At 49.6% G+C, this 26,999-nt stretch overlaps 3 protein-coding genes across 30 annotated transcripts in view; 1 reads left to right on the top strand and 2 right to left on the bottom strand.

Annotated features, from left to right (window-relative positions):
• Nucleotides 1-7,715, bottom strand: part of TATDN1 (TatD DNase domain containing 1) — a 64,115-nt gene extending 56,400 nt beyond the window's left edge. For 3 of the 13 annotated variants that reach the window (XM_072733958.1, XM_072733962.1, XM_072733964.1), the window contains exon 1: nucleotides 7,637-7,689. Coding sequence is in view for 5 of the 13 variants with exons in the window: in XM_072733952.1 (XP_072590053.1) it covers nucleotides 100-136 (37 nt within the window). In the remaining 8 variants the exon portion in view is untranslated. Of the gene's footprint in view, nucleotides 1-99; nucleotides 200-7,636 lie in introns of all 13 variants that reach the window. The other 10 variants (XM_072733955.1, XM_072733953.1, XM_072733960.1 and 7 more) reach the window with 9 other exon arrangements.
• Nucleotides 7,716-7,743: 28 nt separating this feature from the next.
• NDUFB9 (NADH:ubiquinone oxidoreductase subunit B9) lies at nucleotides 7,744-15,069 on the top strand. Of its 2 annotated transcripts, XM_072733967.1 has the most exons (5): nucleotides 7,779-7,902; nucleotides 9,109-9,223; nucleotides 10,627-10,819; nucleotides 11,419-11,532; nucleotides 14,847-15,069. In XM_072733967.1, exons 2-5 carry the CDS (start codon nucleotides 9,195-9,197, stop codon nucleotides 14,976-14,978), a joined length of 468 nt encoding a protein of 155 aa, XP_072590068.1. In that variant the 5' UTR covers nucleotides 7,779-7,902; nucleotides 9,109-9,194; the 3' UTR covers nucleotides 14,979-15,069. The 2 variants fall into 2 exon arrangements, with proteins under 2 accessions (XP_025849222.1, XP_072590068.1); XM_025993437.2 differs by lacking the exon at nucleotides 9,109-9,223 and having other exon boundaries at nucleotides 7,744-7,902.
• A 684-nt stretch (nucleotides 15,070-15,753) lies between these two features.
• The window catches only part of MTSS1 (MTSS I-BAR domain containing 1), a 163,339-nt gene continuing 152,093 nt past the window's right edge, over nucleotides 15,754-26,999 (bottom strand). For 2 of the 15 annotated variants that reach the window (XM_072733943.1, XM_025993425.2), the window contains 7 exons: nucleotides 26,714-26,924; nucleotides 22,344-22,463; nucleotides 21,429-21,623; nucleotides 20,327-20,500; nucleotides 19,793-19,955; nucleotides 18,342-18,695; nucleotides 15,754-18,233 (listed from right to left, as the gene is read on the bottom strand). In XM_072733943.1, the coding sequence (XP_072590044.1) occupies nucleotides 17,995-18,233; nucleotides 18,342-18,695; nucleotides 19,793-19,955; nucleotides 20,327-20,500; nucleotides 21,429-21,623; nucleotides 22,344-22,463; nucleotides 26,714-26,924 (1,456 nt within the window). In that variant the 3' untranslated portion in view covers nucleotides 15,754-17,994. Of the gene's footprint in view, nucleotides 18,696-19,792; nucleotides 19,956-20,326; nucleotides 20,501-21,428; nucleotides 21,624-22,343; nucleotides 22,464-26,713; nucleotides 26,925-26,999 lie in introns of all 15 variants that reach the window. The other 13 variants (XM_072733947.1, XM_072733946.1, XM_025993424.2 and 10 more) reach the window with 7 other exon arrangements.

Raw genomic sequence — 26,999 nt, 5'->3', positions numbered from 1 at the left:
CTAGATGGGCAGGGGGCAGACTGAGAAAGGGAACCCAGGAAAAGAGAGGCTCTTCCGCCTAGAATAATCCTTCACAAAGCTCCGTCTACAATCACCCACCACAGATGATGATTAGGAGCACAGACTTGGTCTGCATCTCTTCTGCTGATTTCCCCTTTGTGCAGCGAAGAGATTAGTATTTTTCCAAAGCAATCTTTTACTAGAAAACAAAGGAAACAAAAGCAAGCAAATTTAGCAAGTAAACTTTATGATACTTATCTTAAAATCAAATTGAGGGGCGCCTGAGTGGCTCAGTCAGTTATGCATCCAACTCTTTTTTTTTTTTTTAAAAGATTTTATTTGAGACAGAGAGAGAGAGAACACATGAATGGGCAGAGGGGCAGACAGACAGAGAGAAGCCAACTCCCTGCTGTGCAAGGAGCCCAACTCCAGCCTTGATCCCAGGACCTGGAGATGAAGGAAGACGCTTAACCAACAGAGCCACCCAGGCACCCCAAATGTCTGACTTGATAACCTCCCACTCCCCCACCGCTTGCACTTATCCTCTCTCCGAAACAAAATCTTTAAAAAATAAAATAGTAATTTTTAAAATAGGCAAATTGAAGATTGGCTTGGAGGCTCAGTTTCTGAAGCCTTGCCTTTTCCTAGTCTCAACCCTCACCTGAATGGATGCTAAATCATTCTTCAGCACTTATGCTGAGGCAGATACGGCTCAAGCCAAATTCAAGGTAATACCACTATCTCACAGAACCTAATTCTAGATGCAGGTCAGTCCTTCAGGCCCTAAGTCACAATGTAGTTTGAAAACCTGTATTTGGGTTTGGACCCAGGTGAGCCTTGGGCTTTAGGATATCCTACACTGGCTCAGCCAACAATTTCTTCCCTCTGCTGCAAGAATCTCTTGTGACTTACAGCCACTGGTCCTTTTCTTTCCAACATATGGTTCTCTGAAGTTTATTTCTCAGCCAGTTGTTAGAGCTGCTCTCTACCTTTGAATAGAATGCTTCACCTTAGGTTTGGAGAGGGGGGTCAGAACATAATGTGTCACTTTGGCGCATCGGTTATTTTGAGCTGAATACGCTGGAGAAAGAGCAGATGCAGGCCAGGCAATCTGATCTCCCTCCTTTCTAATAAAAGTAGGTCATAAAATTTCCCATGAAAAAGATACCCTCCCTATATCAAGAACAGAAAAATACTGTTATCTCTGTATTACTGTTAGATATCAGAGCAAGAGTAAAAGTCAAAATGAATCTGTACAAACAAACCCAAATAACCTTCATCATCTTCCATTAGTTTCCTCATACATTTCCTAGTCGTTGTCCCATAACTTAGAGAATTTAAGCCCTTTTATCACATTGCCACTTATGCTTCTAGGCCTAACAGCTTCTTTGGGGTTTATTTTCCTTCTGAAGATCCCCATATACACAAAAAATAAAATGTCTATGCTCTTCTCCTGGTAATGTCTTATGTCAGTTTAATTCTTAGACCAGCCACAGTACCTAATAGGTTAAGAGGAAGTTTTTCCTCCTCTAAGGAGGCAAATACATTGTTTCTCTGGACTTCTTTTTCTCTAAGTTCTCCTCTCCTATACTGGCTGGCCTCTGGGCCTCCCACTCCCCACACACCTACTCACCAGCATACAGGGTGGTTAAGGTAATTAACAGGTCAATGTGGAAGGGTCAAAGAAAAGTTCAGTTTGATTGCCAAAAAGTATAAATTTGTAAGCAAGTTCCAGGAAATACAATGAAATGGAGGAAATGCAATTATGGAAAGAGAATGGGCTCTGGAATGAAAATTCCTGGCCTTAAGAAGAATAAACTAAATGATGTTGGGCAAATCAGTAGACTGTCTTCTGGGCCTCGGTTTCCCCACTAATAAAGAGGGCGTAACATTTCTCCTTCTAGGGATGAAATGTGGCTCAAACTGGAAAATGAATGTGAAAGTATTTTGCAAATTAAAAGCCTTATAAAAGGGACGCCTGGGTTGAGCGTCTGCCTTTGGCTCAGGGCCTGATGCTGGGATTGAGTCCCGCATTGGGCTCCCCAAAGAGCCTGCCTCTCCTTTGCCTATGTCTCTGGCTCTCATGAATAAATAAATAAAATCTTTAAAAAAAAAAAAGCCTTATAAAATGTACTTACTATTATTACTGAGCACAGTATACATCCTGTAACAGGCCAGTAATGCAGGGAATTTTAGCTAACATTAGCTACAGTGCCATACCACCTTCAGTGGTTAACACTCTCAATTCATTATTAAATAGCCAAAGTGAGTCCATCTTTTTATACCTAACTCATGATGCAACTAAGAAAATAAAGTCACTCAAAAATCCTACTCCTTTAACTTGTTCAAAATGTCCTAATCTATAATAAAGGATACTCTATTTTCAATTAACAAGTTTCTATCACAGGGTCACCTGGGTGGCTCAACCAGTTAAGCATTCGACTCTTGGTTTTGGCTCAGGTCATGGTGGTGAGATAGAGTCCTATGTTGGACTCCATGCTTGGCATGGAGTCAGCTTAAGATTCTCTCTTTCCAAAAAAAAAAAAAAAAAAAAAAAAAAAGATTCTCTCTTTCCCTCTCTCTCTCCCGATCCACCCACTCATGATCACTCTCAAATAAATAAAACCTTAAAAAAAGTTCCTATGTTGTCAACAATTATGTCTGTTGTCAACAAACGCAAAAAAACTAAAATAGTATATGAGAATCAATTTCTAGCTTGAAAAACTAAAAGATGGGTGAGAGCATGATAGGAAGAAAAAAGACAAGGTAGAAAATTACTCCTGTGGAAGGGGGGGTGTTGAGGGAGTCATACATTTAGTGGTATGTAATCTTGTAAGGATCAGTGATGTTTCTTTTCCATTAATTTTTTTTTTTTTAACTGGCTGGCTTTAAAAGCAGTAATTGCTTTACTGCTAAAAACTACTTCCAGTATGGAGTTTTATTTCTCAAAACAAGAGTGGAAAACTGCTTGCAGCTAAAACAAAACCACATCTCCAGACTGGTGCCTCACTGGGCTCAGTGAAGCATGTCCTATCACCGTTACCTATAATCTAGGGATACAAATGGACAATAAATAGGGCATTTAAAGTTATTTCACAATTGCTTAGCCTTCAGATAGAACTTCAACTTTACAGGAAGTACAGGAAATTAGAGGACAAGCTGAACACCAGCACACAGCAATGAGACAAATCCAAAAGACAGAACTCTGCGGGGCAACCAGCCAAGTGCTTCTCCGAGACAATGCCACAGAAATATGCTAGATCAAGGGGTTGGTCAAGCTATTTCTAGCAGACCAGCAACTATTTTTTGTTTGCCCCTGAGCTAAGAATGGTTTTACATTCTTAAATAGCTGGGGAGGAAAAAAAAAATCAAAAGAATAACTGGATTTTGTGAAACATAGAAAATGTTAGAAACTCAAGTTTCAGTGTCCAAGAAGTTTTACTGGATCACAGCCACACCCATTTGTGTGTATGGTGTCTATGGCTGCTTTTGAATGACCAGATCAGAGCTGAATATTTGCAACAGAGATCATATGTACACGAAATAAAATATACACACTATGTGGCCCTTTAAGGAAAAAGCTGGCCAACTTCTGTGCAAGATACAAAACTTAAGGGCACCCAAATGCATGGCTCTAGACTGGATGTTGTTTTGGATGTGACCACTTTTATAAGAGAGAGACCCTTTGGTCCTTCTACCACGTGAGAACACGATGAGAACGCAGCAGCTAGAAACCAGGAAGAGGGTCCTCACCAGAATGCAAACATGGTAGTGCCCGATCTTGGACTTCCGAACCTCCAGAACTGTGAGAAATTTCTTATTTATAAGCCACTCAATCTGCAATATTTTTTTTTAATAGCCCAAATGGACTAAGGCAATCTGACATCAGCTTCTCTTTCAAGGTGCACTTACCGAGTAGGTGGCTTTATCTCCTAACCAAACCTGTGCATTCCTTTCCACCTCACCCTCTACCGTAACACTCCAGTCAACCAACTCCAGCCCCAACACCACTCTGGCCCCCTTCTGTTCTTTTCTCTACCTGACCCAACGTTTCTTTCATTCATAAATAGGATCATGATAACTGGACTCCTCAGTATTAGGATATAAAAACGAAGTCCTACCATGGTAGGATCTTGGCTCTGCTAATCTCTTTAGCTCCCTCCATGCCATCCTCCCACCTGCTCGGCCCCTTCCCCATTTCTCTCTGCTCCACATCCACTGATTTTTTTTTCCAGTTTCTCAAAAGTACCATGTGCCCTCTTGCCACAGGATGCTTGCATAGGCTGTTCTGTTTGGAACCTTCTCTCTGCCTTTCTTTGCCTATTTAATTCAATCTTTCAGAGCTTAGTTGTTCAAGTGTCACTTCCTCATGGAGACCTTTTCTGACCTGCCAGACTAAGTTTTGTTCCTCACCAAATGCCCAGAGAACCATGTTCCCTTTCTTTGGTGCCCTCTTCTCTATAACTGTGGTAAAGACATTAGTGCGCTTATGAGGCTATCTCCACCACGAGACTGTGACCTGGTTTCTGACCACCACCAATTCCCAGCATTTAATACACTGGGTGGCATATAGTAGAAACTCAGTAAGCATTTTAGAATGAATGAATGAATGACTAGGTCGCTCAAGGGAATCAAAGACAAAGAATAGGAAATATGATCTAATCCCTAAGAAAATGGAATTTATACAAAAAAAAAGTGGCCTAAAGCCCCAAACGGCATGCTTCTAGGGCCACGCTTCTAGGACAGGATCAGAATCCTGCTGAAAGAAAACTATAGAGTAATCTTAGGTATCTAAAAGCTGGATAGCCCAAAGAGATAATTATGCTACTAAGTACTGCCAGCTGCTCTCTCATTGGCTCATGGAGGGGGACAGGGACTGCTAGAATAGGAACCATATAAAGCCATGCTTCTCAAACTAGGGGTGTTCCAGGGTGCCTGGATGGCTCAGTCAGTTAAGTGTGCAACTCTTGGTTTCAGCTCCAGTCAGGATCTCAGGGTGATGAATTAAGCCTCACATGGGGCTCCACACTCAGCAGGGAGTCGGGTTGAGGATTCTCTCCTCCCCTTTCTTTGCCCCTCCCCCTACTTGAACATATGGACTCTCACTTACTCTCCAAAATAAATCAATCTCTAAAACAAAACAAAACTAGAGGTGTTCCATAGAGTATGTAACACTGAGATTTCCTGGAGTATCAATTTTGCTTCAGAAGATTTAGGGATAAAATACCTTCTTAATTTAAAAAGAGCACTATATTATTTCAAAGATAAACACAAAACATCCAAAGAAATGTAAATGCATCAAGAGTTACACACCACTGCTACCACCCCTACGACCCCTAGAATAATTCCTTCTATGTATAAATCTATTAAACAACCAGGGAAGGCTATACTTAAAATTTTTTAACACTGGCTATCTCAGGAGAGTAGGGGAAAAAAAAATGTATTCTAATTAAACCTACCTTCTTCCAGAAGTCTTTCTGAACTTATCTTGTTCAAATCCCTTTATCAGTTTTCTTACCACCAAAGTACTTAAACTGTATATATTGTTTTACCCATTCATTCATTCATACTTCCATTGAACCATCAGTGTATTAAGTCCCTGGGAATTAAACACTACGGAATATTTGCCGTAAGTGTGTGGTCTAGTGGGAAAGACAGACACATAAATATTTAATTACAAAATAATGTGTCAGAAGGTAGAATTATGAGGTCTGAAAGAGCAAGTAAAAAGCAAGCAAGAGAGTGGTCAGGGGGATATTAGAGGCAAAAGTGACATTATGGTCCCAAACTGCCACTCTAAAACCTTGTCTGAGTCAAGAAACAGCACGACCAAATGTCTATCAAAGATAAAAGGGATGAGGCTGGAAAAATGGGCAGGACCAGAACACAAGAAAGTTTTACCTGTTGTGTCAAGGACTTCAACTATCCTGAGGACAGTAACTGAAGGAATGTAACTGATTCTTATACAGACCACACTGAAGGCTGTATGTATGATGGATTTAAGGAGACTTGCCTGGAGGCAGGGATTTAGTTTTAAATCACAAATAAATAATAAGCTGTCTTTTCCTTGTGGAATGTTTCATGGCCCTATGCCCATCTCCCACATTAACTGTACACAGACTAGAGTAGAGAAGCAGACACCACACCTGGAAAATGTCTACAGCTGCTGAGGACTACACCCCAGCCCACCCCAGGCTCTCTCCCACAGCATTTTTAAACTTTTGTGGCACTTAACACATTCTCCCCTGCACTTGCTTTGACTTTACATTATATAAGTCTGACTGTACCTGTCTCTCCGGTCTGCAAATTAACTGCACCACTGAATTTTCCATAGTTCCACAAAGTTTTGGAAAAAAAATACCGCTTAAACTAATTCTCAGATCTAAGTTTATAATCCTATCGTTTCTTCTGAATGCCAGACTACATTTCCAATTGCCCAGTAAACGTTTCCAGCTGGATGTCCTATAAGACTCTCAAACTTAACCAAATCCACATGGATCGCACTACATCTCCTACCCACTGCCAGACTAATCATGCTTCCACTTCATATTTAGGTATTTATCCCAACCCTGAGTCATCTCGGACTGTTCACTCTCCCTTACTGCCATGAACACAGCTGCCAAATGCTGCATCTGTACATCTCTTCTACCTCTCTCTCCCTCTTTCTCTGCTCTAGTTTAAGCTCAGAAATGTTTCCCTATCTCTCTCTTCCCCCCACAAAACCTACAGGAGTTGTCAACATTGCCTTATTAAAGAGGAGATGTGATCACTGCTGTTTTCCAGCTTCAAGGAGCTGGAAACTCCACAAAGACAAGAATCACACCCCGCTTTACTCACTGCTGCAATGCAGAGCCTAAGGTTCCTGGTAGCTAACTGGCACTCCATGACTTAACGAAGGCTGAGCGCCTTCAGCGAAGCTCCCCTCTATACAGAGTAAAAGTAAAGTCAGCCAGACCTCCGAGTCTCCAGTTCCCTTCCAGTCCTAGCTCTCACGATGTCCCCAAGCTTTTCCCAGGTGCCTCGTCGTAAATACTCTTACCCCTTTGGTTCTTGTCGCATTCTCCCTCTCCTGTTCTACTGACGGCGAAGATTATTGTACCTGGCAAGTAACAGAGCTTGTGTTTCTCCCCAGATGGTGATGCCCAGAGGCTCGGGGGCTGGGTCTTTGCGCCCCGTCTTCCTGGGCCGGCGGCTGGCCCTCCAGGCGTGCTCAATAACCGGGATAGGGACGCACGAAATAGTGACCGAACGGGTCGCTGGAAGCCGCCATCCTCTCCGACACCGAGCGGGGAAGGAAGGGGCGGGAGGTGCACGTGGGACGGAGGGCAATATAGTGAGTGGCCTCTTTTTTTCGGCCTACTTTTGCTTCCTTTTTTCCCCTTACTGAATACAACGCATATGTTGAAAAGAGCCTAAGTCGTAACTTGTACAGCTCGTTAATTTTCACAGGTGAGCAGAGCAGGCCAGGACCGCAGCCCCCAAGCCGAGAAGCGGAACATCAGCGGCACCCAGAAGCCTCCCCGCGCCCTCTCAACCCTCGGAAAGCCGGGGGGCTCAAGTCCCCGGCCCCTGGCCGCAGTCGGCGACGCCCGTGGGTGGCCGGCAAAGCTGGAGAACCGGGAAGACGCTTGCTTACCCACGAACTTGAAGCGACTCATGTCTGCAGCGCCGGCTTCTCCCCGGCGGAGCGGAAGCGGAAGCGGTCGCCGTGGTCCCGCCCTTCCGGCCGCCCCGCCCCGCCCCTCGGCCCGACTTCCGGCTTCCCGGGAGCCCCCGCGGCCGCAGGAGGGAGAGGGCGGCCATGGCGTTCTGCGGGCCGGGCGCCTACCTGACCCACCAGCAGAAGGTGTTGCGGCTTTACAAGCGGGCGCTGCGCCACCTGGAGTCGTACTGCGTCCACAGGTGGGCGAGGGAGAGCCGGGGCGCGGGGAGGTGACTCCGGGGATCCTCTCCGAGGCCGAGAGGCCCTGGGAGACCGAGCGGCTCAAGGACATGGGGGACGAAGTGGGAGAGACACAGCGGGGTTCGAATCCAGGCCTCGTCGCTCCCGGTTGCGGGGCCTTGAAGGGTGGTTTTCTGTTCAGGAAGACCCACGCAGGACCAGCGCGGAGGGTTGCAGGAGGATTGAATGAAATAAAGAAGCGCCTCCAGCTCTAGTTGTCGTGCATCCGGCTCTCGCTAAAAAGCTTTCTTCTCTGACCTTGTTGCTGCTAATCTGAGCAGCAGGAATTTGTGCATTCTTTTCTTTAATCCTCGTAACAACTCCAAGAGTTAGGGGTTATTGAGCCCTATTTTACAGGTAAGGAAACAGACGTGGAGAGTAACTCGCCAGGGCCCTACAGCTGGTGAGTTGGCGGCGCCAGGATTCAGACTAAGGTGCTAACCCCAAAGCATCACAGGTCCCCTTCTTTTTAGCTTCATGCCGCCCTTTTCACCGTTTTCACATCCACAAAATTCTTTGCCAGCCACGTAATTCTCTCCGTTCTCTCCATCTGTGAGTAGTCTTAGGACATAGTCTTAAAACACATTTTCGTGACCTGGATGCAGTGCATCCTTGGGTGGCAGCCCAAGATGTGTGGCTGCCAGGCCTCCACTGCCTCATGGAAATCCTAAAGCCTAGTCCCAGGAGAAGGGCTTCTAGGAGGAACCTCTAAAGGATGGAAATCTAAGTACGTCTGGAGAAGCTGTGGAGGGTATCCATAAAGCCCAAGTTGCATATTTGTGGCTTATTGGAAAGTCAATGACCTACTACTTCTCCTTGCTAGACAGAAAGATGGGCAGGTTCATTGTCAGTTGGGTTGTTAGTTTCTTCCTTGACTTTTCCTTATTCATTCATCTGACAGAGTTTGCAACTCAGTTTCTATGCTGGCTACTGAATAAACCAAAATTAGTAAGTCCTCTTTCTCCGGTGTAGCAGCTCATGGATTAATGGGGAAGATGGACATGTAAACAGATAACAGAATTATCAATCTTTTTTCCAAAACTTAGTGCTTTTATTTAATTTTTAAAGATTTTATTAGTGCATGCAGTTGCATAAGCAGGGGGAGCGTCGGAGGGAGAAGCAGACTTTCTGCTGAGCAGGGAGCCTGACACAGGGCTTGATTCCAGGACCCCGAGATCATGACCTGAAGTGAAGGCAGATGCTTAACTGACTGAGCCACCCAAGCACCCCCAGAATTAACAGTCTTACAAAGATGAAGGACATTGAGCTCCCAGAATTCAGGTAACGAACTGCATCTGAGAATATTAAAGTCCATAGTTCCGGAGGAAAGAAAGAAAGCATCTCTTGTAACACTGACCCAGTGGTTCTGAAGTCTCACTAATGTCCTCTCCCAGGACTTTCTTCCTCCATTTGTCTTCAGTGCTATTTGTTCTCCATGTTTCTATCCCAAGTCCTTGGTCATTGATGTATATACTTTGGGCAGCCTCATCTAAGGCTGGGACTTGAGTTACCACCAGGGCTCACTTGTCTCAAGAGCTGTTTTCCAACTGTTAGATAACCCACAGCTCTCTGAAACTAAACTTGTCTTAATGGTTTAAAACCAAACTCTTTTCATTACCTCATTCTGTTTCTCTTCCCAGATTCCCTGTCCCAGCTAATAGCATTATTAGTAGTCCAGTCACTCAGCTTGAAGTCTTAGAATTTTTCTTGAGTACTCCCTACGTATTCCTCTGCCAGTGACACACGTATCCGTATGCTATGTACAGTTGGACACTCGTTTTTGTGAATTTTCTCCAGTGTATGATATTGTAGCTGACATTGAGAGGAGGTACCAGGCACTGTCTGAAGTGTGTTTATGTGTTTTAGCTCATCAAATCTTTAGGATAACTCTAAGATCTAGTTACTGTTATTAACATTTCTGTAGAGGAGGAATCCATGACATAAAGACATTGATTCATCCCAGATTACACAGCTAGTGAGTGGAGATTTAGTCTCCAGTGATCTGATTTTAGCAGACAGTCATAATTCTCTAAATGTTTCTCTCCTGTTTCCTACCATCACACTTGCTCCAGGCCTTTCTTATACATGGCTTGGATTATTGTCAAAGCCTAAACGATCTCTGCCTGCTGTTTTCTTCTAGAACCTGACCTTCCCTTCCTACAATTGTGCAGTTAGTGTCAGAATTAGGATTCAAACCCCAACCTGTGTGATTCAAGCAGTACTGTTTCCACTGCCTAACACCTCCCTTCCTACTCATCTTTGTAGCTCCAGAATTTAGCACAGTGCCTAACATAAGGTAGGAGGAAACAAAGTAAGTTGTCACTCAGTGAGTGTTGAATGATCCTACAGATGCTATAGTTTTTGTCTTCTGCAAATTATCTTTTTTTGTTTGTTTGTTTGTTTGAATCAGCATTCCTTTTTGGGCGGGGGTGCAGGAAGTGGTTTAGGTTGTAGTTAAAACAGTATTTTTTTTTTTTTTTTTTTTTACTGCTGCCATGTGGTGGGGGCCGCTGAGGAAGCAGTCATAATGATGTGGCTGCTCCATTGGCAGGGTTTGGGGAGGTGCCAGGTAATTAGGCTACACATGCAGAAGGTATCAGTAGAAGTACAACCTCTTGTCAGACAGTAATCCTGCTTAATTGAGTAGGTAACATTTCTAATATCCAAAACCATTTTGGTTAAAGGGACAAATACCGGTATTTTGCTTGTTTGATGAGAGCCCGGTTTGAAGAACATAAGAATGAAAAGGACATGGTGAAGGCCACCCAACTGCTGAAGGCGGCAGAGGAAGAATTCTGGCACAATCAGCATCCTCAGCCTTACATCTTCCCCGAGTCTCCAGGAGGCACCTCCTATGAGAGGTACGAGTGTTACAAGGTAAGTGAGCACTGCACTGGCGATCGCCTTCCCAGAGGCACTTTCTCCTGTCCCAAACCTCAGCCCCCAGACCCACTTGCCTTCTTAGGGGCAGCTGGGCAAATTTCTTGCCTGCCAGTTGTAAATACATTTCTGTTTTCTGGGGTCTGTGTTTTCCCTCTCAGGTGACACTCAGGCTTATCTTTCTAAATTCAGCTCCAGGGTCTTACAGTGTCTTTTTGGCAAAGCAGAGTGCTAAATTACTTGGTATATAACTCCTGTGGGGATCTTAAAGGTAACCAATTCAGATTGGTGCTTAGTATTTCAGAGCAATTAGAGGGAACAGTTGTGCTCACCATAAAGCTGCTGTGGGTATTGAGAGAATGCTGATCAGAAAGGAATGATGCTAGCTCTCTTGGGACTGACCTTGAGGCTTCTCAGCCCCTCGGCTCTTGGAGGTGTTCTCCTTTTGTCGGTGCTGGCTCATCCTCTGCTGTTCGTTGTGTAGTGCCAGAACAATCTGATGCTTGCAGCGGTTATAAAAATCCACTGTCGTGTTTGCCTTCTGCCTCTGGAGCAGGCCCCAAAGGTGGCATGTCAGAAATTTTCTCTCCTGACAGGTTCCCGAGTGGTGCTTAGATGACTGGCATCCCTCCGAGAAGGCGATGTATCCTGATTACTTTGCCAAGAGAGAGCAGTGGAAGAAGCTGCAGAGGGAAAGCTGGGAGCGGGAGGTGAGTCTTCACTGCCTTTCACCACATGGCTTGGCCCCCATGGTCAGCGCCTGGAAGGGGCTCAGGTTTCATTACCCAGGTGCAGAGGTCCAGATTCCAGGTGTGACTGTCACTGGGGCCCCTTGCCTCTCAAATATACTTCCGTTTCTAAACCTGGTAAATGTAACATTTATAGCCTTCATGTGAATGGGAGACATTGTGTCACTGGTCTTTTTGGGTTTCCTGCTCTCTGGGTTTGCTTTTCCCCTCCTTCTCAGTCCCCTGCCTGACCTTGCTTCACCCTCCCGTCCCTTAACTTTCCTTTCCAGCAGCACCGCGGACATTTTTCACTCGTGATGTCTGGTTTACATTTTTAAAAGCTCAACTTTGTGGAGTGAGAAGAATATATTGGAGAGGGTAAGAGGAGAAGTGGAGAGGCCAATTAGGGGTTGTTCTGTTTGGTGGCAACCAGCACCAGGGCCGATGCAGTGAATAGGGAAGGAAATGGATTCAGGGTATCATTTGGGGGACTGTGAAGGCTGACTGAATGGGGGTCCACAAGGGACAGGGAGGAATCAAGAATGAGTTCCACATTTTCAGCTTTAATACCTGGAGTTTGTTGGTGGTTTATTGAGATAAAGAAGAGGAAAAAATGGGCACCTGAGTGGCTCAGTCAGTTAAGCATCTGACTCTTGATTTCGGCCCAGGTCATGATCTCAGGGGCATGGAATGGAAGTCCATGTCAGGCTCTGTGCTCTGTGGGGCATCTGCCTCTCTACCCCTCCTTCCCTCTCTCTCAAATAAACAAATTTAAAAAAAAAAAAAATAGGTGTCAGAGGGACATGGCAAGTGTTGTTTTAAATTTATTGTATTTGAGAATCCTGTGCCACCAAGTGCAGGTGTCAGTAGGCGACTTTGGGTGTAGGAATCTGGAACTCAAAAGGAGAGATTTGAGCTCAAAACAAATTTGTGAATTACCCATTATTTCAAAGGCCACAGAAATGTAAGAGAGAAAGAGAAGAAAAGTCACAGGCGCTCCCACTGATGGAGGTGAGGAAAGGAGGCAGCTAAGCATGCAGCAAGGGAGATGGGTGACAGCGAGTCCAAGAGAAAGTGTTCCAGAAATGGCTGGTCAGTGTTGGTCATCGCTAAATGGTGGAATAGGGTGAGGACTGGAGGTAACACCCACAGATTGTGGCTGGAGGAAAAGCATTCGTGACCTTAACGAGAGCCTTTCTGGAAGGTTTAATCACACTGGTAGGAGTGAGCAGAAGGGAAGAGAGAGAAGATAGCTGTTGGGAAAGGGGAAGGAATTCCTGAGAAGTTTCTCTGGGACAGTAACTGGAGGCCAAGGCATTATTGTCTTTTAAGATAAGAAATAACAATGGACGTGTGCTGAGATTTGGGGTGAGGGAGAAACTAAGTATTGAAGCAAGGTGGAACAGGTCAAGGAGCAAAGCTTTTGAGATGAGCATTGGGATCCCAAGCACATGTGGAGGCCTTTGAAGGGAGAACAGGTTCGTATTCTAGAAGTGTACAGAGTTGCACAGAAATCCTGCTGGGCTAGAGGTTTTGGTGATGGAAAAGCGAGAGTACTATGTGATGGCATCTTTGTCTTAGCAAAGAGGAAGAGGCATGAAGTGGGTGCAGCCTGTTGGGAGAATGTGGAGAAGATGGAGTCATGGCAGAGGATGAGCTTGCTGGGAATAATAATAGGATTGCCAGGTAGCAGTGAAGGCCCACGTGAAGCTGGGAATAGTTAATGTGTTGTGACGTTGGTTTGTTCTAGCATTTTTTGTCTTTCTAGCTACCAGCTGTCTGGGTGCAGACAGGAAGGTGGATGGTGCCGTATCCAGTGGAGCGAGTCGAGAGACTAGAGGCCATTCAGAAGGGAGTGATTGTCATGATGGGATCTAAGTGGGTAAAAGCAGGCACGGACACAGGAGCTGATACAGAGGACAAGTTGGGTCAAAGAATCTGACCTGGCAGTTTCTGAGTTTCAAATAGCATTTTCAAGGGGACATTTAAGCACATGAGCTGGAGAGGGGCTCTGTGGTTAGATGGTGGGATTTGAGAGAGAGAGAGAGAGAGAGAGAGCACGTGAGTGCACGGGCTCGAGGGGCAGAGGGAGAGAATCCTCAAGCAGAGTCTCTGCTCAGCGCAGAGCCTAACACAGGGCTCGAGCCCAGGAGCCTGAGATCATGACCTGAGCCAAAGACAGACGCTTAACTGACTGAGCCACCCAGACACCCGATTCACGACTTTCAAAGTTATATGGTTTCTGGTGGTAAAATCCAGGATGTTAACTGCAGGAATTCCTTGGCCAAGGTAGAATGAAAGGAAAAGACCTATGACCAAGGAGGGCAGTGTTTGCTAAAAAATGTCTCATCTGGACACGGGATGGGTGTTTATTCATGGAGAGCGGCAGGTTCATTCCCTAGTTGGTCCCTGATAACCACCACCTCTCCACAAAATAGTCCTTAACCTATTTCATCTCAGCGCTATTCAACAGCACATACACTCGAGACTCAGGTCACCCACAATCCAGAATTGAGTTTTCTGGAGGAAGCTTTGGAAAGTCCTTGATCTGGTGAGAGGGTCTCTTACGTGTCCTCCTCTATCATGACAGTGACAGTCTTGGAGAGCACTGGAACGGTGGTGGGGGGCAGTCTCCAGTAGAACAAAGCATATTTTCACATGTGACTTCCTGGTATTTCTTGTCCTGGTTACTATTTGGGGGGGGGGGGGGGCGGCTTTAAAATGAGTATCTCTCTCTAGTATATATGAATTAAGGTTTCCTAATGGTGCTTTTAGAGAGCGCTCAAGTGAGACAGTATTTTTTTTTTTTAGAGGGAATAGGTAGGAGACTGTAATGAAGGGAATTCTCAGTCATACACGGTAAGAGGCCGGGTGGGAAGGTATCTTAGCTTTGCTGTCTTAAGAATAGGAAAACCTTTAAGAATTTTTTTTTTTTTTAAGATTTTATTTATTTATTAATGAGACCCATACAGAGAGAGAGAGAGAGAGGCAGAGACACAGGCAGAAGGAGAAGCAGGCTCCCTCAGGGGAGCCTGATGTAGGGCTGGATCGCGGATCTCCAGGATCACGCCCTGGGCCGAAGGCCGGCACCAAACCACTGAGCCACCCAGGGACCCCAAGAATTGCTTTTTAGAGTAAAACTGTGGGTAAACATAATGCAAGTATGTATAAAAAACACTGCAGTGGTGAGGACCAGAAAGCATGTAAATGTGATACAGGCACAAAGACGATACCTCAGTGCAGCAGATTTTTCCAGTTGGTTCGACTCTAATTATTCCTCCATCACCCCTTTCTAGGTGAAGCAGCTGCAGGAAGAAACCCCGCCTGGTGGTCCCACCACTGAAGCTTTGCCCCCAGCCCGAAAGGAAGGTGATTTGCCTCCCCTGTGGTGGCACATTGTGACCAGGCCCCGGGAGCGGCCCATGTAGAAGAAGAGGAAGACACTGCACCAGCCAGCTTGCAAGTGAAATAAGTTACAGAACGTAACACACTTGCCCTAATAAAAATAACTCAACACGGTGTGACTGACGTGTCCTTCTGAGGCTTAGTGTGGTGCTGAGTGTCCTCTGCCCCAGTAAGTCCTGTTGGTGGCACGTGTTATCAGGGATAACAGCAGAACCAGATACAAGACTTACTCTGAGATTTGTTTAGTTAAACTCTAGTTGAAGGCTCAGTGACTGGAGGGAATATGAAGTCAAGAGAAGGTATGCAAATATCGAGGACTTGAGATAACCTTTTTGGTTTTCTAAAGATGCCACGACTGAAATTTTAGTGTGATTAAAAGGATAACTCTATAAGCAGCACACATTCGGGAAAATAAGCATGAGGTTTATGGGCTTCCCTCAGGAGCAGGGACTTGGGGGTTGGGGTGAAACTGCTCTGGGACGCTTCTGTTAGAGGCAGTTTTCCAGCTCTGGGCCTCTACTGTAGCTTGGATGGTCTGAGGACTGCCAGGTAAGGGGACTGCAGAACTCCTTCGTGTTGGAAGAAGTTTCTTTAAAAGGTGGAGCCATTTTTAAAACCGTCAGCCAAACCCACCTGGCTTTCAGTTGATAACTCATTAGAATCGTGTTGAGACAGCTCATCGCCATCCCAGAAGGAACATTCTGTCCGTTTCCTAAGTAAGCCCAATCGGAATCTCAGTGCATCTAACAGCTGACGAAGACTTGCAACTGAATTTTAATAAGTCTTGACATTCAGGACTTTTTCTAGTGGTTCTTTATTTATAATGTAGGCTGAAGCAATTGTTACAAGGTAGAAGGGAGACACGTTACACAATTGTTATTTATACAAGTTTAGAACAAAAAAACTGCACAGGGAGAGGTCAACTCTCAGTACAAACTAGCAACTAAACCACAATAATTTACCTTTAGAAACGATTTCTTTATTTTTAGCTGTGACACTGCTTTTACAATATGCAAAAACACAAACAGAACTACCCAAGGTGTGTTGTCACATTCTTTCTACATTGAATTTGGCAACATTTTATATTAAATTTATTCAGATTATTACTAACGTTTAAAAACTAAACAAGTGAAAAGCTGTACCAAGGTACAGTTACATCCATTTATTTCAAAGGTTTAAAATACCACTTTTATCTATTGTAATTACCTTGCAGTGATTTCTGCTTTTGCAAAAACCATCTCAAGCATCATATGCACAATGCATCAGCTACTTTTAGTCATCAAGATTGGTGGGCTAAACCACAGGCACTACTGTTGCTTATATTCTGTAGAAGGAGCTTGTTTTTCAAAGAAAAAAAAGCTTAAATAGTTTCTAATAATCATGCCTTTGCTTTAAAGCCATAACATAAAATGCCCTTGAGCAATCACAGCAGTGTTAAATGTTAATATATAGAACAGTGACTATACAAGTACGTTACTCTCACATCCAATGCAGTTATGTATTAAAGCATAAGGTTATGTAATTGAAGATCAGAGCCAACAGAAACCTGCAGGGTCTGGGGGACCCACCAAGCCTTCTGTTCCTTCAAGAGGAACTGACCCGAGTGCTCAGGGGCTTGCTTGGTTTTTTTCAAACACTGTTGTCTCCAAACAAGATCCCTTTAAATCTACAAATCTCTGTTGGCTTTAGGGAACGGGCATTAGAACAAATTTAACTTTCACTTAAAAAAGAAAAGACATAAATCCATTCCAAAAAACATTACCTAGAATACAAAAAAAAAAAAGGGACAATATAGTGGTCGGATTCCCAGTGGCGATAAATAAACCCTCCGCTCTTCAATGTTTGTTTGGTATGATGCCAATTAACTGCCATTTATTTAACAGAAGATAAGAAAAACAAGCCCCCAGATCGGTAAACACATTGGCAAGTTGCTAGATTCCAAGCTGGTTACCCTTGTTAAATCCGCTTGAGTTTGTTCAAAATATTTGGGCTTTTCAACGCACCCAGCCTGCTGGGCACAGGTAAGTAAAAGGCATTTGCTATGTCTAAGAATTCCCTGCTATCATTTTAAAATGTTTTTTCACATTTTTAAAACTGCCTTACCCTTTTTGGATGTATCTGGATTCGATGCAAGTGGGTACAAGAGACGATTAACTGAAGTGGGGGGGGGGTCTAGGTCTACCCGGTGGCAGCAGCATGCACGGGATTGGAGGTGGGTGCTTGTGTGCAGTCAGGAGGAATCGTGGGAGAAAGGAAGTCCTTAAACACCCTACAGAAACAAACACTGCAATCCAGTATGGCTTATTCGGATGCATTTACCATGAAGCTACTAGAAATTCAACCTACAAGGCTACTCTTAAATGTTAACAGGATCGGCTATGTTGACAGTGTGCCCCTCCCACGGCCCTCCCCCCAATCCCAACAGTCTACCATTTCCAGATTCACTTCTCACTGAATATTGCTCATCAGTTGTTAGGCCTGCTTTTCTCAGCCAGAACATACTACATTTAAATGAAGATTTTTTTACCCCTTTATCCGTTTTGTTTGTACATTAAAATAACTTGAATTTGCTTCTAAGCCAGACTACTACAATGCATCTACAAAAGCTTGCAGGAAAAAAAAGGAGAGAGAAATTAAAAGGCTGACTATAGTTAATCCTTTTTTTTCTGAAATTAACTACTTTTGAGTTTCCCCTGCCCCAACCACCCCCCACCCATTATGCATTTAAAATTTTACAAAGACTTGTAAAAAAGTTAAATGGAATTTGGCACCTTCAGAAAAATCAAAAGGGAAACTAAGATTAAAATGTGCAGAAAGAAAACTCGATATTTACAAATTAAAAGATCAAAGTTATGTCAGTTACATATGTTGCTTTTAATTCTTATCTAAAGATATCGAGTACTTTCAAAAGAGCTGTATTCTGAGTTGCCTACAAAATCTTTTGTTTGATTCTAGATTGGAATGGATCGAGACAAATTAGGTTTTATGAATTAAACAGTTCTTCCCCACTGGCAGCATTTCTTGGGAGCCTAAGAGAGCCTACGAGAAGCGAGGGGCGGAGCGGTCGTTCGTGGTGGTTTTCTTCAGTTTCACGCCCCTTCGGATGGCGTTCAGCATGTCTTCCCCTTGCGGAGTATCTCTCGGGCTCAGGTCTGCAGCGTCACTCTCCGGAATCTGGCCTGGGGAAGCGGCGGCACTTGAGGGATCCCTCTCCTGGTCTTCGGCCTCACTTTCTGGAATCGCCTGTCTGTGCTCCTCGGGGATACTTGGCTTCGGGCCTGGAAGAGGAGGGTTGACGGAGGCTTGGCCGCTCCACATTGAGGAGGGCATGCTGGTGACACCCGGGGGGCCCTCTCCCACAGAGGGCGACTCAGGGCTGTGCTCACCCCTCTCCTCTGGCCCATCCGGAGGTGCCGGCAACACCCCGGGGAGGTCTGGGACGGTTGGGGTCTTGACAGGGATCACGGGGGTCTTGATGGGGATGGGACCGGCTCCGATGGTCCCCCGGCGGACAGAAGGCTTGGTGGAAGGGGTCCGTCGGATGGTTGCAACCCCTGGGGTGACCATAGCAGGTCCGAGGGTGGTGGGGAGGCCAGCAGTGGAGGCTGGGCGCTTGGCCTGGAACATCCGCCGGTAAGACTGGCTGATGTCACTGTTTCTCGGAATGGTGGAGGACTTGTCAAACTCCTGCTGATCTGCCTCCTGGTCACCGCTTACAGAAAAGTAATCATAATCTGAAACTGAGGAGAAGATCCGATTAGGACCCTCCAAGGCAGCAGCTTTGCTTTTCGGTTCTTTTGTGTTGGAGGAACAAAAGGCACAGGACGCCAGGTGCTCTCCCCACAACCTCATCCCAAGCTGCCCCCCATCTCTGCATCATCCTCGAAGCCCTGGACACCCGAGAAGCTGCTGGCAGGGAGCTCTGGCCCCCGGTGTAACCCTGCACCCTGGCACAGCGCCGGACGTCGCAGGCCCCTGCTCAACTACCGCAGGGCGGTGGGGCTCGCCACGCTGCCAGGCTCGCTCCCTCCGAGCATCCCTGGGAGGGCGAAGCGGGGTACAGGGGCCAAGAAACCCCACACCCCCTTGGCTCCACAGTGGACATGAGAAGCCTCAGACACGCTGTCACAGCCCTTACCACCTCTCCTCTGCAAGTCGGGCCAAGGCCGAAAGAAGAATGGAGCTACTGGCAACGAGCCCCTGAAAACATCCACAAGGTGTATTTCCTCACAAAAACGGGTCACGCGGGAGGCGGAAGCCTACAGCTTAACTATCTGAGAGCCGGTTGGTGAGCAGCAGCCGTACTGGCATACGGGCCGGGGCGTGCTGTGTGTCACAGATGTCTAGACGCATCCCTGACCATCTGCTAGACGCCAGTAGCACCCCTCCATGTGTGACCGTTGCCGACGTCCCCTGGACCGCAAAATAGCCTTCCACTGAGACCCACTCAGTCCTAGGAGTTTTGACCGATGCGCCACAAATAGGTTTGGTCAACTCCGGCGGACGTGCTCTGCCTGGACTGCCATGGGGCGGCAGTGAGGGGGCCACCAGCAACGGAGCATCTGGCTGCAACAGGTTCAGAGCCTGAGGCCTCAGATTTCTTAACAGACCCGAGGTTCAGACCCAAGTCCTACTCCTCCATTCAGGCAAGTTCCCAAGTGTCAGTGTCCCACGTGGAACACGAGGGTGAGAACGCTCGCCACGGAAGCGGCCATGGAGGGTAAAAGGGAAAGCGACCTGGCCCAAATGGCCTTATCGTTCCCAGCACCGGAGTTCGCGCCGGGGGCTGCCCTGGACCCAGCTGGTGGCGCTCGGGGAACCCCAGGCTGCCTCGTACCTTGGGAGGGGATGGTGTCCTCAGAGCAGCACGGGGTGGTGGTCTGGGTGCTGTAGCCGCTGGAGCACTGAAGGGAGTCCCGGCTGCTCCTCTGGGTGTCCAGCTGGAGGCCCCGAGACAGGGCCAGTGCCAATTCCTCACAAGCCTCCATCTCCTCGCCAGGCTGCGGGTAGGAGGAGAGACAGACAAGCCACCAGGCCCATGAATCCCCCATCCCATGTCCCCAGGGCCTTTCTATAGGTTTCTTCAAAGGGGACTCAGTATTACTCCTGTCCTCTTCTTGTGAACATTACCCAACTGTGGGTCCTACCCTAGGCTCTGGAAAGTTCTAAGGGTCTGATTTCAGGGCAAGGCTTTTTCCTGGGGTGGGGGACTTCTAACCAGTATGGAGCAGGGAGTGGTGGGAACGGCACTCAGGTCCCCAGAGACACCAGGCTGACCCAGCCACCCCCCTCCCCGCCGCGTTGCTGGCCACGTATGGCCACCAGCCACGTCTAGAGGGGTCCAACCGGCTGTAGAGAATAAAAGCGTCACCCTGGTGGCAGCTGACACGGTCATGCTCCGTGGCCTCTGGGCTTCCTCGGTAGCTGCGGGAGCGCCCCCCACAGCAGTGGGTCCTCCTCCATTGGGGTCTGGCTCCCGCTTCTCTTTGCGCCGCTGCAGGGTGTTCACCAGAGGCTGGTCATAGGGTCCCGGCTTGGCCCAGTCCTAAGTGGAACAAGGGTGGTCATGCGCCAGGCCCCCGCTCCCACTCGGAGGACCGCAGGACCCTCCGGCGGCTGCCGACCCCCTCCGGGGGAGCTCAGGCCAGGACGGGCCAGGAGGCCCTTCTACGTCCTCAGCCGGCTCTAAGGGAAGGGAGTGGAAAATCCTTGGGGGGCCCCTGGGTACCTCCCCTTCCTCGTATCTGCCCAAAGATGGAAAACCCTCAACCAGGCAGGTGCCTACGGGCACTCCCAGTTGCCCGGCCCCTAAAGGCTGACCAACGGGGTAGGGGCGGCACCAGCCGGGGAGCACGTCGGCCCAGGCCCCGCCTTCCCAGCTCTGGAGGGACCCGCTCTCCCGCCCGACGGCTTCCCTGGGGCCAGGTGGCCACCAGGGGGCGCCAAGGAGCCCCGCCCCGCCCCGCCCCGCCCCGCCCCGCGGGAAGGCCACCTGGGGAACCTGGCCTGGGGCGCCCAGGCTGGGCCGCGAGGGCCCGCGGGGGCGGGGGCGGGGCGGGGCGGGGGCCGAGGCCTGCCCAGCAGAAGCCTCCTGGGGAGCCTGCGGGGGCGCGGCCGCGGCCTAGGGCCGACTGCTCTCCGGGTGAGGGACGCCCCCTCTCCAAATAAAGAGCATCCTTCTGGCATCAACTGAAACTTTTCATCTTAAATTAAATTTTAAATAATTTTAAAACTTTTTTTTTTTTGTAGGGAGGCAAACACATTTTAGTAGAAGACCAGGGAGACTGAAGAACACAGTCCGCCTTGCCTTCCAGGGTCACCACGGCGGGGTGGGCCACGCACGGTCTGGGGCACGGCTGGGGCACGGCTGGGGCACGGCTGGGGCACCCTCAGCTGGCGGAGGGGGGGGGGAGGCGGAGTGGACGAGGGGCGGAGGCGGGAGACAGAGCCAGGGGAGGGCGGGAGACACGAACCTTCCAGCTAGGGATCTGAGATGACGGGAACATGCCAGGCCCAATGGTGTAATAATGAGCGAAGTCTGGAAGGTGGACAGAGGTGACCCGAGGGAGCAGGCGGGAGGCAGGCGGGCAATGAGGGGAAAGGCTTGCGCCCACGGGCCCCACGGGGGGCTCGCTTGGCAAACTACAGTGAGAAAACCCGTTAGACAACTGGAAACAAACAAAAAAGGGGGGGGAAAGGAAAATAAAATTAATATAACAGGATGAGCGTGGAGGCACAAGATGGCATCGACATTCGAGGGGGAGGGAGACCCGGGCAGTGATGGACCCGACAGGCCCCAGGCGGCGACAGCGACAGCGGCCACGGCCCGCCGGGGGCACCGACCTGCGCCTGAGCAGCGGCCGCGGAGGGGACGGTGCCCGCGGCGGGGGCGCCCGGCTGCTGACCCACGAGGCGGCGGGTCGCCGGAGGGGCGCTGGCTCATCTCATCGGGCAAATTTAAAAACCCTCGAGCGCCGGCTCCCTCTGTTGCTCCGGGCTCCCCAAGTCCTCGCCCGGCTCCGGAGCGGACTCCAGAGCGGGGCGAGGGCGGCGGGGACGGGCCTACTCAGGCAGAAAGGCCCGCGGCCCGGATGCGGCGAGATGGCCCCGCAGACACGACAGGCGACAAGGAGGCGACAGGTGCGGGGGAGGGGGATGCGCAGGCCACAGGGCGCGGGACGGGCCTCCACCTCCGACCTTCCCGCGCCCCCTCCTCTCCCTCAGGAGGGCCAGGCGCCCCTGGGAGAAGAGCCCTCAGCCTCGCCCCTCTGTCCCCTAGAGGGGCCGCTCTGGGGCGTGCATTTGGCCGACTTGGAGCTTCAGGTCGCGGTGGCAGTGGCCGAGGCAGTGACCATGGCCGCGGCGGCGGGCAGGGGGGCGGCGGTCACCTTCTCTGTGGACGCCCAGGCGCCCATGGTGGAGCCTGAGCTGACTGAGGTGGGGGAGCTGCACTCGCTCACGGACTGGCAGGTTTCCGAGGCTTCGGAGGAGGCCGAGCTGGACGAGTTCTGCAGCAGGGAGGGACCACATGCCACCAAAAGGACAGGAAATCCAAAGGGAAGATGGGGCGGGGAGGGCACGCACAGAGAGAGACATATACACAGAGGAGGGAAGGATGAGAGAAGCAGAGGGTTAGGGTTCATTCTTCCCCCCAAGCTGCACCCACACAGAGGCTTCCAAGCTCTCAGAAAGAAGCGGGAGACGCCGCACAGCCCACACCTGCCAGACTGTCAGCCCCACAGGAGCCCGCTCTGTGTGCCTTGTCCGTGCCTGGCACCGGGTCAGGTGCTGGAACTCTCCGTGCTCCCCTGGGTGCTCCCCTCATGGGCAGGCCCGCCTCTGCCGTCTCCCAGGTGCCCAGGCATATTTACTGCCTGAGGACTGACCCCCGCCACCCACCACCACCCCCAGCTTGGGCTTCCACTCCAATGTCTCCACTCCTGGCCTCCCTCCTGGTCACAGGCAGCCTCTGCACCCAGGAAGGGTGGCTTCCAACATCTTTGCAGGACAGGTTTTTAGGTTTCTCTGCCAAGAAAAGGATTTTGAGGTTTGGGGCAGTGAAGCCCTAAGGTCAGTGCAACGTTTCAAGTGGCCATCTAGGGCGGGAGGAAACATCCAGAGATCTGGGACATTACAGAAAGGAGGTCTCACTTGGGACAACAACTCCTCATACCGATCTTCATTAAACCTCCAGTCTGGGGCAGCCCGGGGTGCTCAGCGGTTTAGCGCTGCCTTCAGCCCAGGGTGTGATCCTGGAGTCCCGGGATCGAGTCCCACATCAGGCTCCCTGCATGGAGCCTGCTTCTCCCTCTGCCTGTGTATCTGCCCCCGCCCCCCTCTCTCATGAATAAATAAATAAAATCTTAAAAAAAAAAAAAAAAAAAAAACCTCCAGTCTGCCCACTCCCGGTATCGGCCCAGGTCCACGCTCCCAGGTCAGCCTCCTGAAGTTCAGCTCAGCCAGGGCCGGTGCCGGGGGCTCGCCGATCCGTCTCAACTTTCTAGGCCTGTCCTGGCACATGGCAGGCCTCACAATTACTGAACGGATGCACGCCAATGGCCATCTCTTCCATAAACCAGCCCCCCTGGGGTGGTCCTTCGGGCACACCCAGGTAGAGGACGCAGTTTTGTTCACTGCTACCTGCAGTCGCTGGTTCAGCCTTTCGGTTAAGTGAGCCCAACCCTACTGGGGTCTCCTACTACTTCCCCTAAAGGGCTCCTGCATTCGCTGCCCATGAGGCCCGACTCCTGTCCACTTCATTCCCCACCAAAAAAAGAAGAGTCCCTGCAAAGGGGCAGAGCGGGAGCTCCGAAGCCTGCAAGCAGCAAGGCTCCAAGCAGACCCTCCACTGCTGGGACCCCGCAGCCCCAAAGCGAGGACAGGTTACCCAGCGGATGCCTGGCGGCTCCTCAAGCTCAGGGTCTGGTTAGCAGTCCCGGATCCAACACTTGAGGGATCTGGACTTAAGTTTCATTTCTGTCACTTCGTAAGGGAGGAGCCTTGGGCTTAACCTCTCCAAATCTCAACTTCTTTCACCTTTAGAACAGGGATCAACAACATCTAGCAGAGGAGGATGAAATGAGATTCTATACGTGTTACGTGTGTGTCTGCGTGCATGGCGCTGCACCAGGGGCACAGAGAAGCCAGCTATCCCTGTCATTTGCCAGGACTGTTTATGTCGGTCCCTCTAATTCAAGGCTGTTCAACCTGAGGAAAAGAGCAGGTAAAGCACCACAGGACTGTGGGTTCATAGTTCCTCTGACGTGGGTTCCTTTTTCCTCCAGAACCTCTTGCCTTGATGCAATGAGCAGCCCCTGGACTAACCCTCACCACGGCCCGGCCCTACCTGCCCGCGGCCTGGGCAGACGTGGTTAAGGTACAGCTTGAAAAGAGCTCAGGGGAGGAAACTGGGAGAACCCTTAGCAGAGCCCATCACCCAGCATTCATTTAGACCCACGTGCCTGACAGGAGCGGGAAGGAGTCTTCTCACCCCTAAAGACAGGTGTTCCTTCCCTCTCGTCCTCCATAAAGGGAGCACCGTGGCCTACAGGAGGCTGTACCCTCTGGCCCGTGGGATCTGTACACCTTCCTCAAGCGTGCCCTCTACCTCACTATCATAAGCAGCCCTACCGCCCTTCTCTAAAGTCTCCCCGAGATTAAAACTACCCTAGATGGGCAGCCCGCGGGGGGGGGGGGGGGGGGGCGGGGACCCAGGGTGTGATCCTGGAGACCAGGAATCGAGTCCCACGTTGGGCTCCCTGCATGGAGCCTGCTTCTCCCTCTGCCTGTGTCTCTGCCTCTCTCTCTCTCTCTCTCTCTCTCTCTCTCTCTCTCTGTGTGTGTGTGTGTGTGTGTGTGTGTGTGTCTCTCATGAATAAATAAATAAAATCTTAAAATAAAAAAAAAAACACCCTAGAGTTGCCCGCAGAACCCATCTTGGGCACTGGAGTCCAGATTTAAGTAAATCCCAACAGGGCGCCTTCCTCCTCCCTCAACGCTCCTGGAAGCAGAAGCACTCGCTTCAGCCTCATCCACACACGCAGCGCTTGACAGAAAGTGGGGAGCACAAGGCCTCTTTTTAGAAAGGAGTCCGCGCCCGAGACCATGTTAATTCATCAGCTGATTAAAAACACACAGAGAATCAGCCTGCGCATGGGAATAGCCTCGGAAGAAGGGCAAGTTCCTGTTTTTCTTTCAACCATTCACACTGCTTTTAGGACACGCAAGTGTGGTTTAGTGTTGCACGTGGCAGGGGACAGCCAGGGGACACCTCGCAGACCAAGCTGAAGCCTTGATGTCATAGGTAAAGATTTGGTTGATAAGGTTTCCCTTCTCAGCTCCTTGCTTACCCACTTGACTCTGTCCCCTTAGGTGATTTTGGACTTGAAAGGTTCTGATTACAGCTGGTCGTACCAGACGCCACCCTTCTCCCCCAGCACCACCATGTCCCGAAAGTCTAGTGTCTGCAGGAAGACAGAGCAAGGCCACATCTCCGGGGACAGCTAAAAATGCCGGAGGGACCACTGAGCTGAGAGCCTCTGGGTTCACCCACGTCAGGCAAGGAACCTTCTGGCTTACGTTCCCAAAACACTTGAGCTGCTTCCTCTCCATGAAGTGTTCCCCAAAACACTCTTCCAAGGATGCCTTAAGGCTGAGATAGAACAGAGAGGGCTTGGGATCAGTTGCCAGAAAAACCCTCGTTCCGGGTCCCCAACCTGCAGGTCATGTAACAGCACAACTTGAGCAAGTCACATCTCTGGGCCTCCGTTTCCACAAGAGAACAGGGACAATGCTCCACGCGGCTGCTGGAAGGACTACACAGGCAGCACACACAGGGGGTCCCGGGGTGGTGCCGGGTACACAGGAGATATTAGGGGACTGGCTAGCAAACTGGGTACCTGGAGGAACAAGACAAGCACGTGACCTTCTGAGTCCACTGGATCTTGGACCAACGGCTGTGGCCAGCCTTAGGGTAGACACGGGCCCTGGGCCGCCACGCTCCCCTGCAGATGGCACCGCGGGACACCCCAGATGCTGGCGTTTCCTTTGTGCGTTGTGCTCCTTACTACGTGGGAAGCCAGACCCCTGGCACTAGGGGAGACAGGGCAGAGAGGGCAGCCAGTGGAGGGCGTTCCAATGCCACATCCAGCTCCGGCCTCCTGCTCCAGCTGGAACCGCTGGGCTGGGCCTAGCACTGTCTAGCCCGACCATGTTGAAAGATTCAACACCTTCCCTTCTCCCAGGAGCGGAATGCCAACAGAATCGACCTGCAAGGGCTCTAAGGATCCATTCTCATTCTCACTCCGAGAACTGGGAGAGCCGAGGAAGGCTTCCAGGCACCATTCAACGACAGACTTGTCACCATTCAGAGAGCAGCAGGGACAGCAATAGAGGAAGTGCCACCATTTGCATCAGTGTCATTAATTAAGCATCAGCTGTCACACTAAGCCCGACATTTAGGGGGATGCCAGAGGATGGCCAAAGTTCTTTGAGTCCATCTACTTACGTGAGAGAACTCCCCAAACCAATGTGGTGACCTGACCACCACCATCGTGGAGACAGGCTTCAAACCCAACTTACAGTTCTCACCCTTTGGGGAAACAACACATCTAAAGAGGAGAAATTAAACCACGGGTTTCTCCTGTGAAGAGGACAGAAGTGTGTCCGGGCCAACATCCTTCTTTGGTTCCAGCCACTGATGGTGGTCCAGGCGCTAGACGTCAGTCACAGCTGCTTCTGGAGCCGAGGACACCCTTACCTGGTTAGGGGCCTCTGGCGGCATGGGGGACGGTGACTTGGACTGGAAAGCGTCCTGGGAAATGAATCCTGAGTCGTGGGAGGACACGCTGGACAGGCGGACGGGTGCCTGCTGGGCCAGGTTGGAGCTGCGGTAGCGGTAGTGGGAGCTGGGGGAGTGGGAGTGGGAGCCGCTGGAGCGCGAGTCACTGCTATTGACACTGTTCAGGCTGCTGTGGGGACAAGCAGAGGGGAGGCAGGCGTGGAGGGGGAGCAGGAGGAGGAGGGAAACACAAAACGGGGACAGG

Source organism: Vulpes vulpes, chromosome 13 (genome assembly GCF_048418805.1).
Source record: "Vulpes vulpes isolate BD-2025 chromosome 13, VulVul3, whole genome shotgun sequence".
Classification (NCBI taxonomy): domain Eukaryota; kingdom Metazoa; phylum Chordata; class Mammalia; order Carnivora; family Canidae; genus Vulpes; species Vulpes vulpes.
The sequence above is the reverse complement of the archived record's forward strand: the minus strand, read 5'-3'. Positions and strand labels throughout refer to the sequence as shown.

What these genes read in the sequence shown, in the direction of transcription:
- NDUFB9 (XM_025993437.2), top strand. Translation starts at nt 7,802, where the DNA reads ATGGCGTTCTGCGGGCCGGGCGCCTACCTGACCCACCAGCAGAAGGTG. An exon ending in AGAGGTACGAGTGTTACAAG is followed by an intron (nt 10,820 to 11,418) that starts GTAAGTGAGCAC and finishes CTCTCCTGACAG; the next exon opens with GTTCCCGAGTGGTGCTTAGA. An exon ending in GGGAAAGCTGGGAGCGGGAG is followed by an intron (nt 11,533 to 14,846) that starts GTGAGTCTTCAC and finishes ACCCCTTTCTAG; the next exon opens with GTGAAGCAGCTGCAGGAAGA.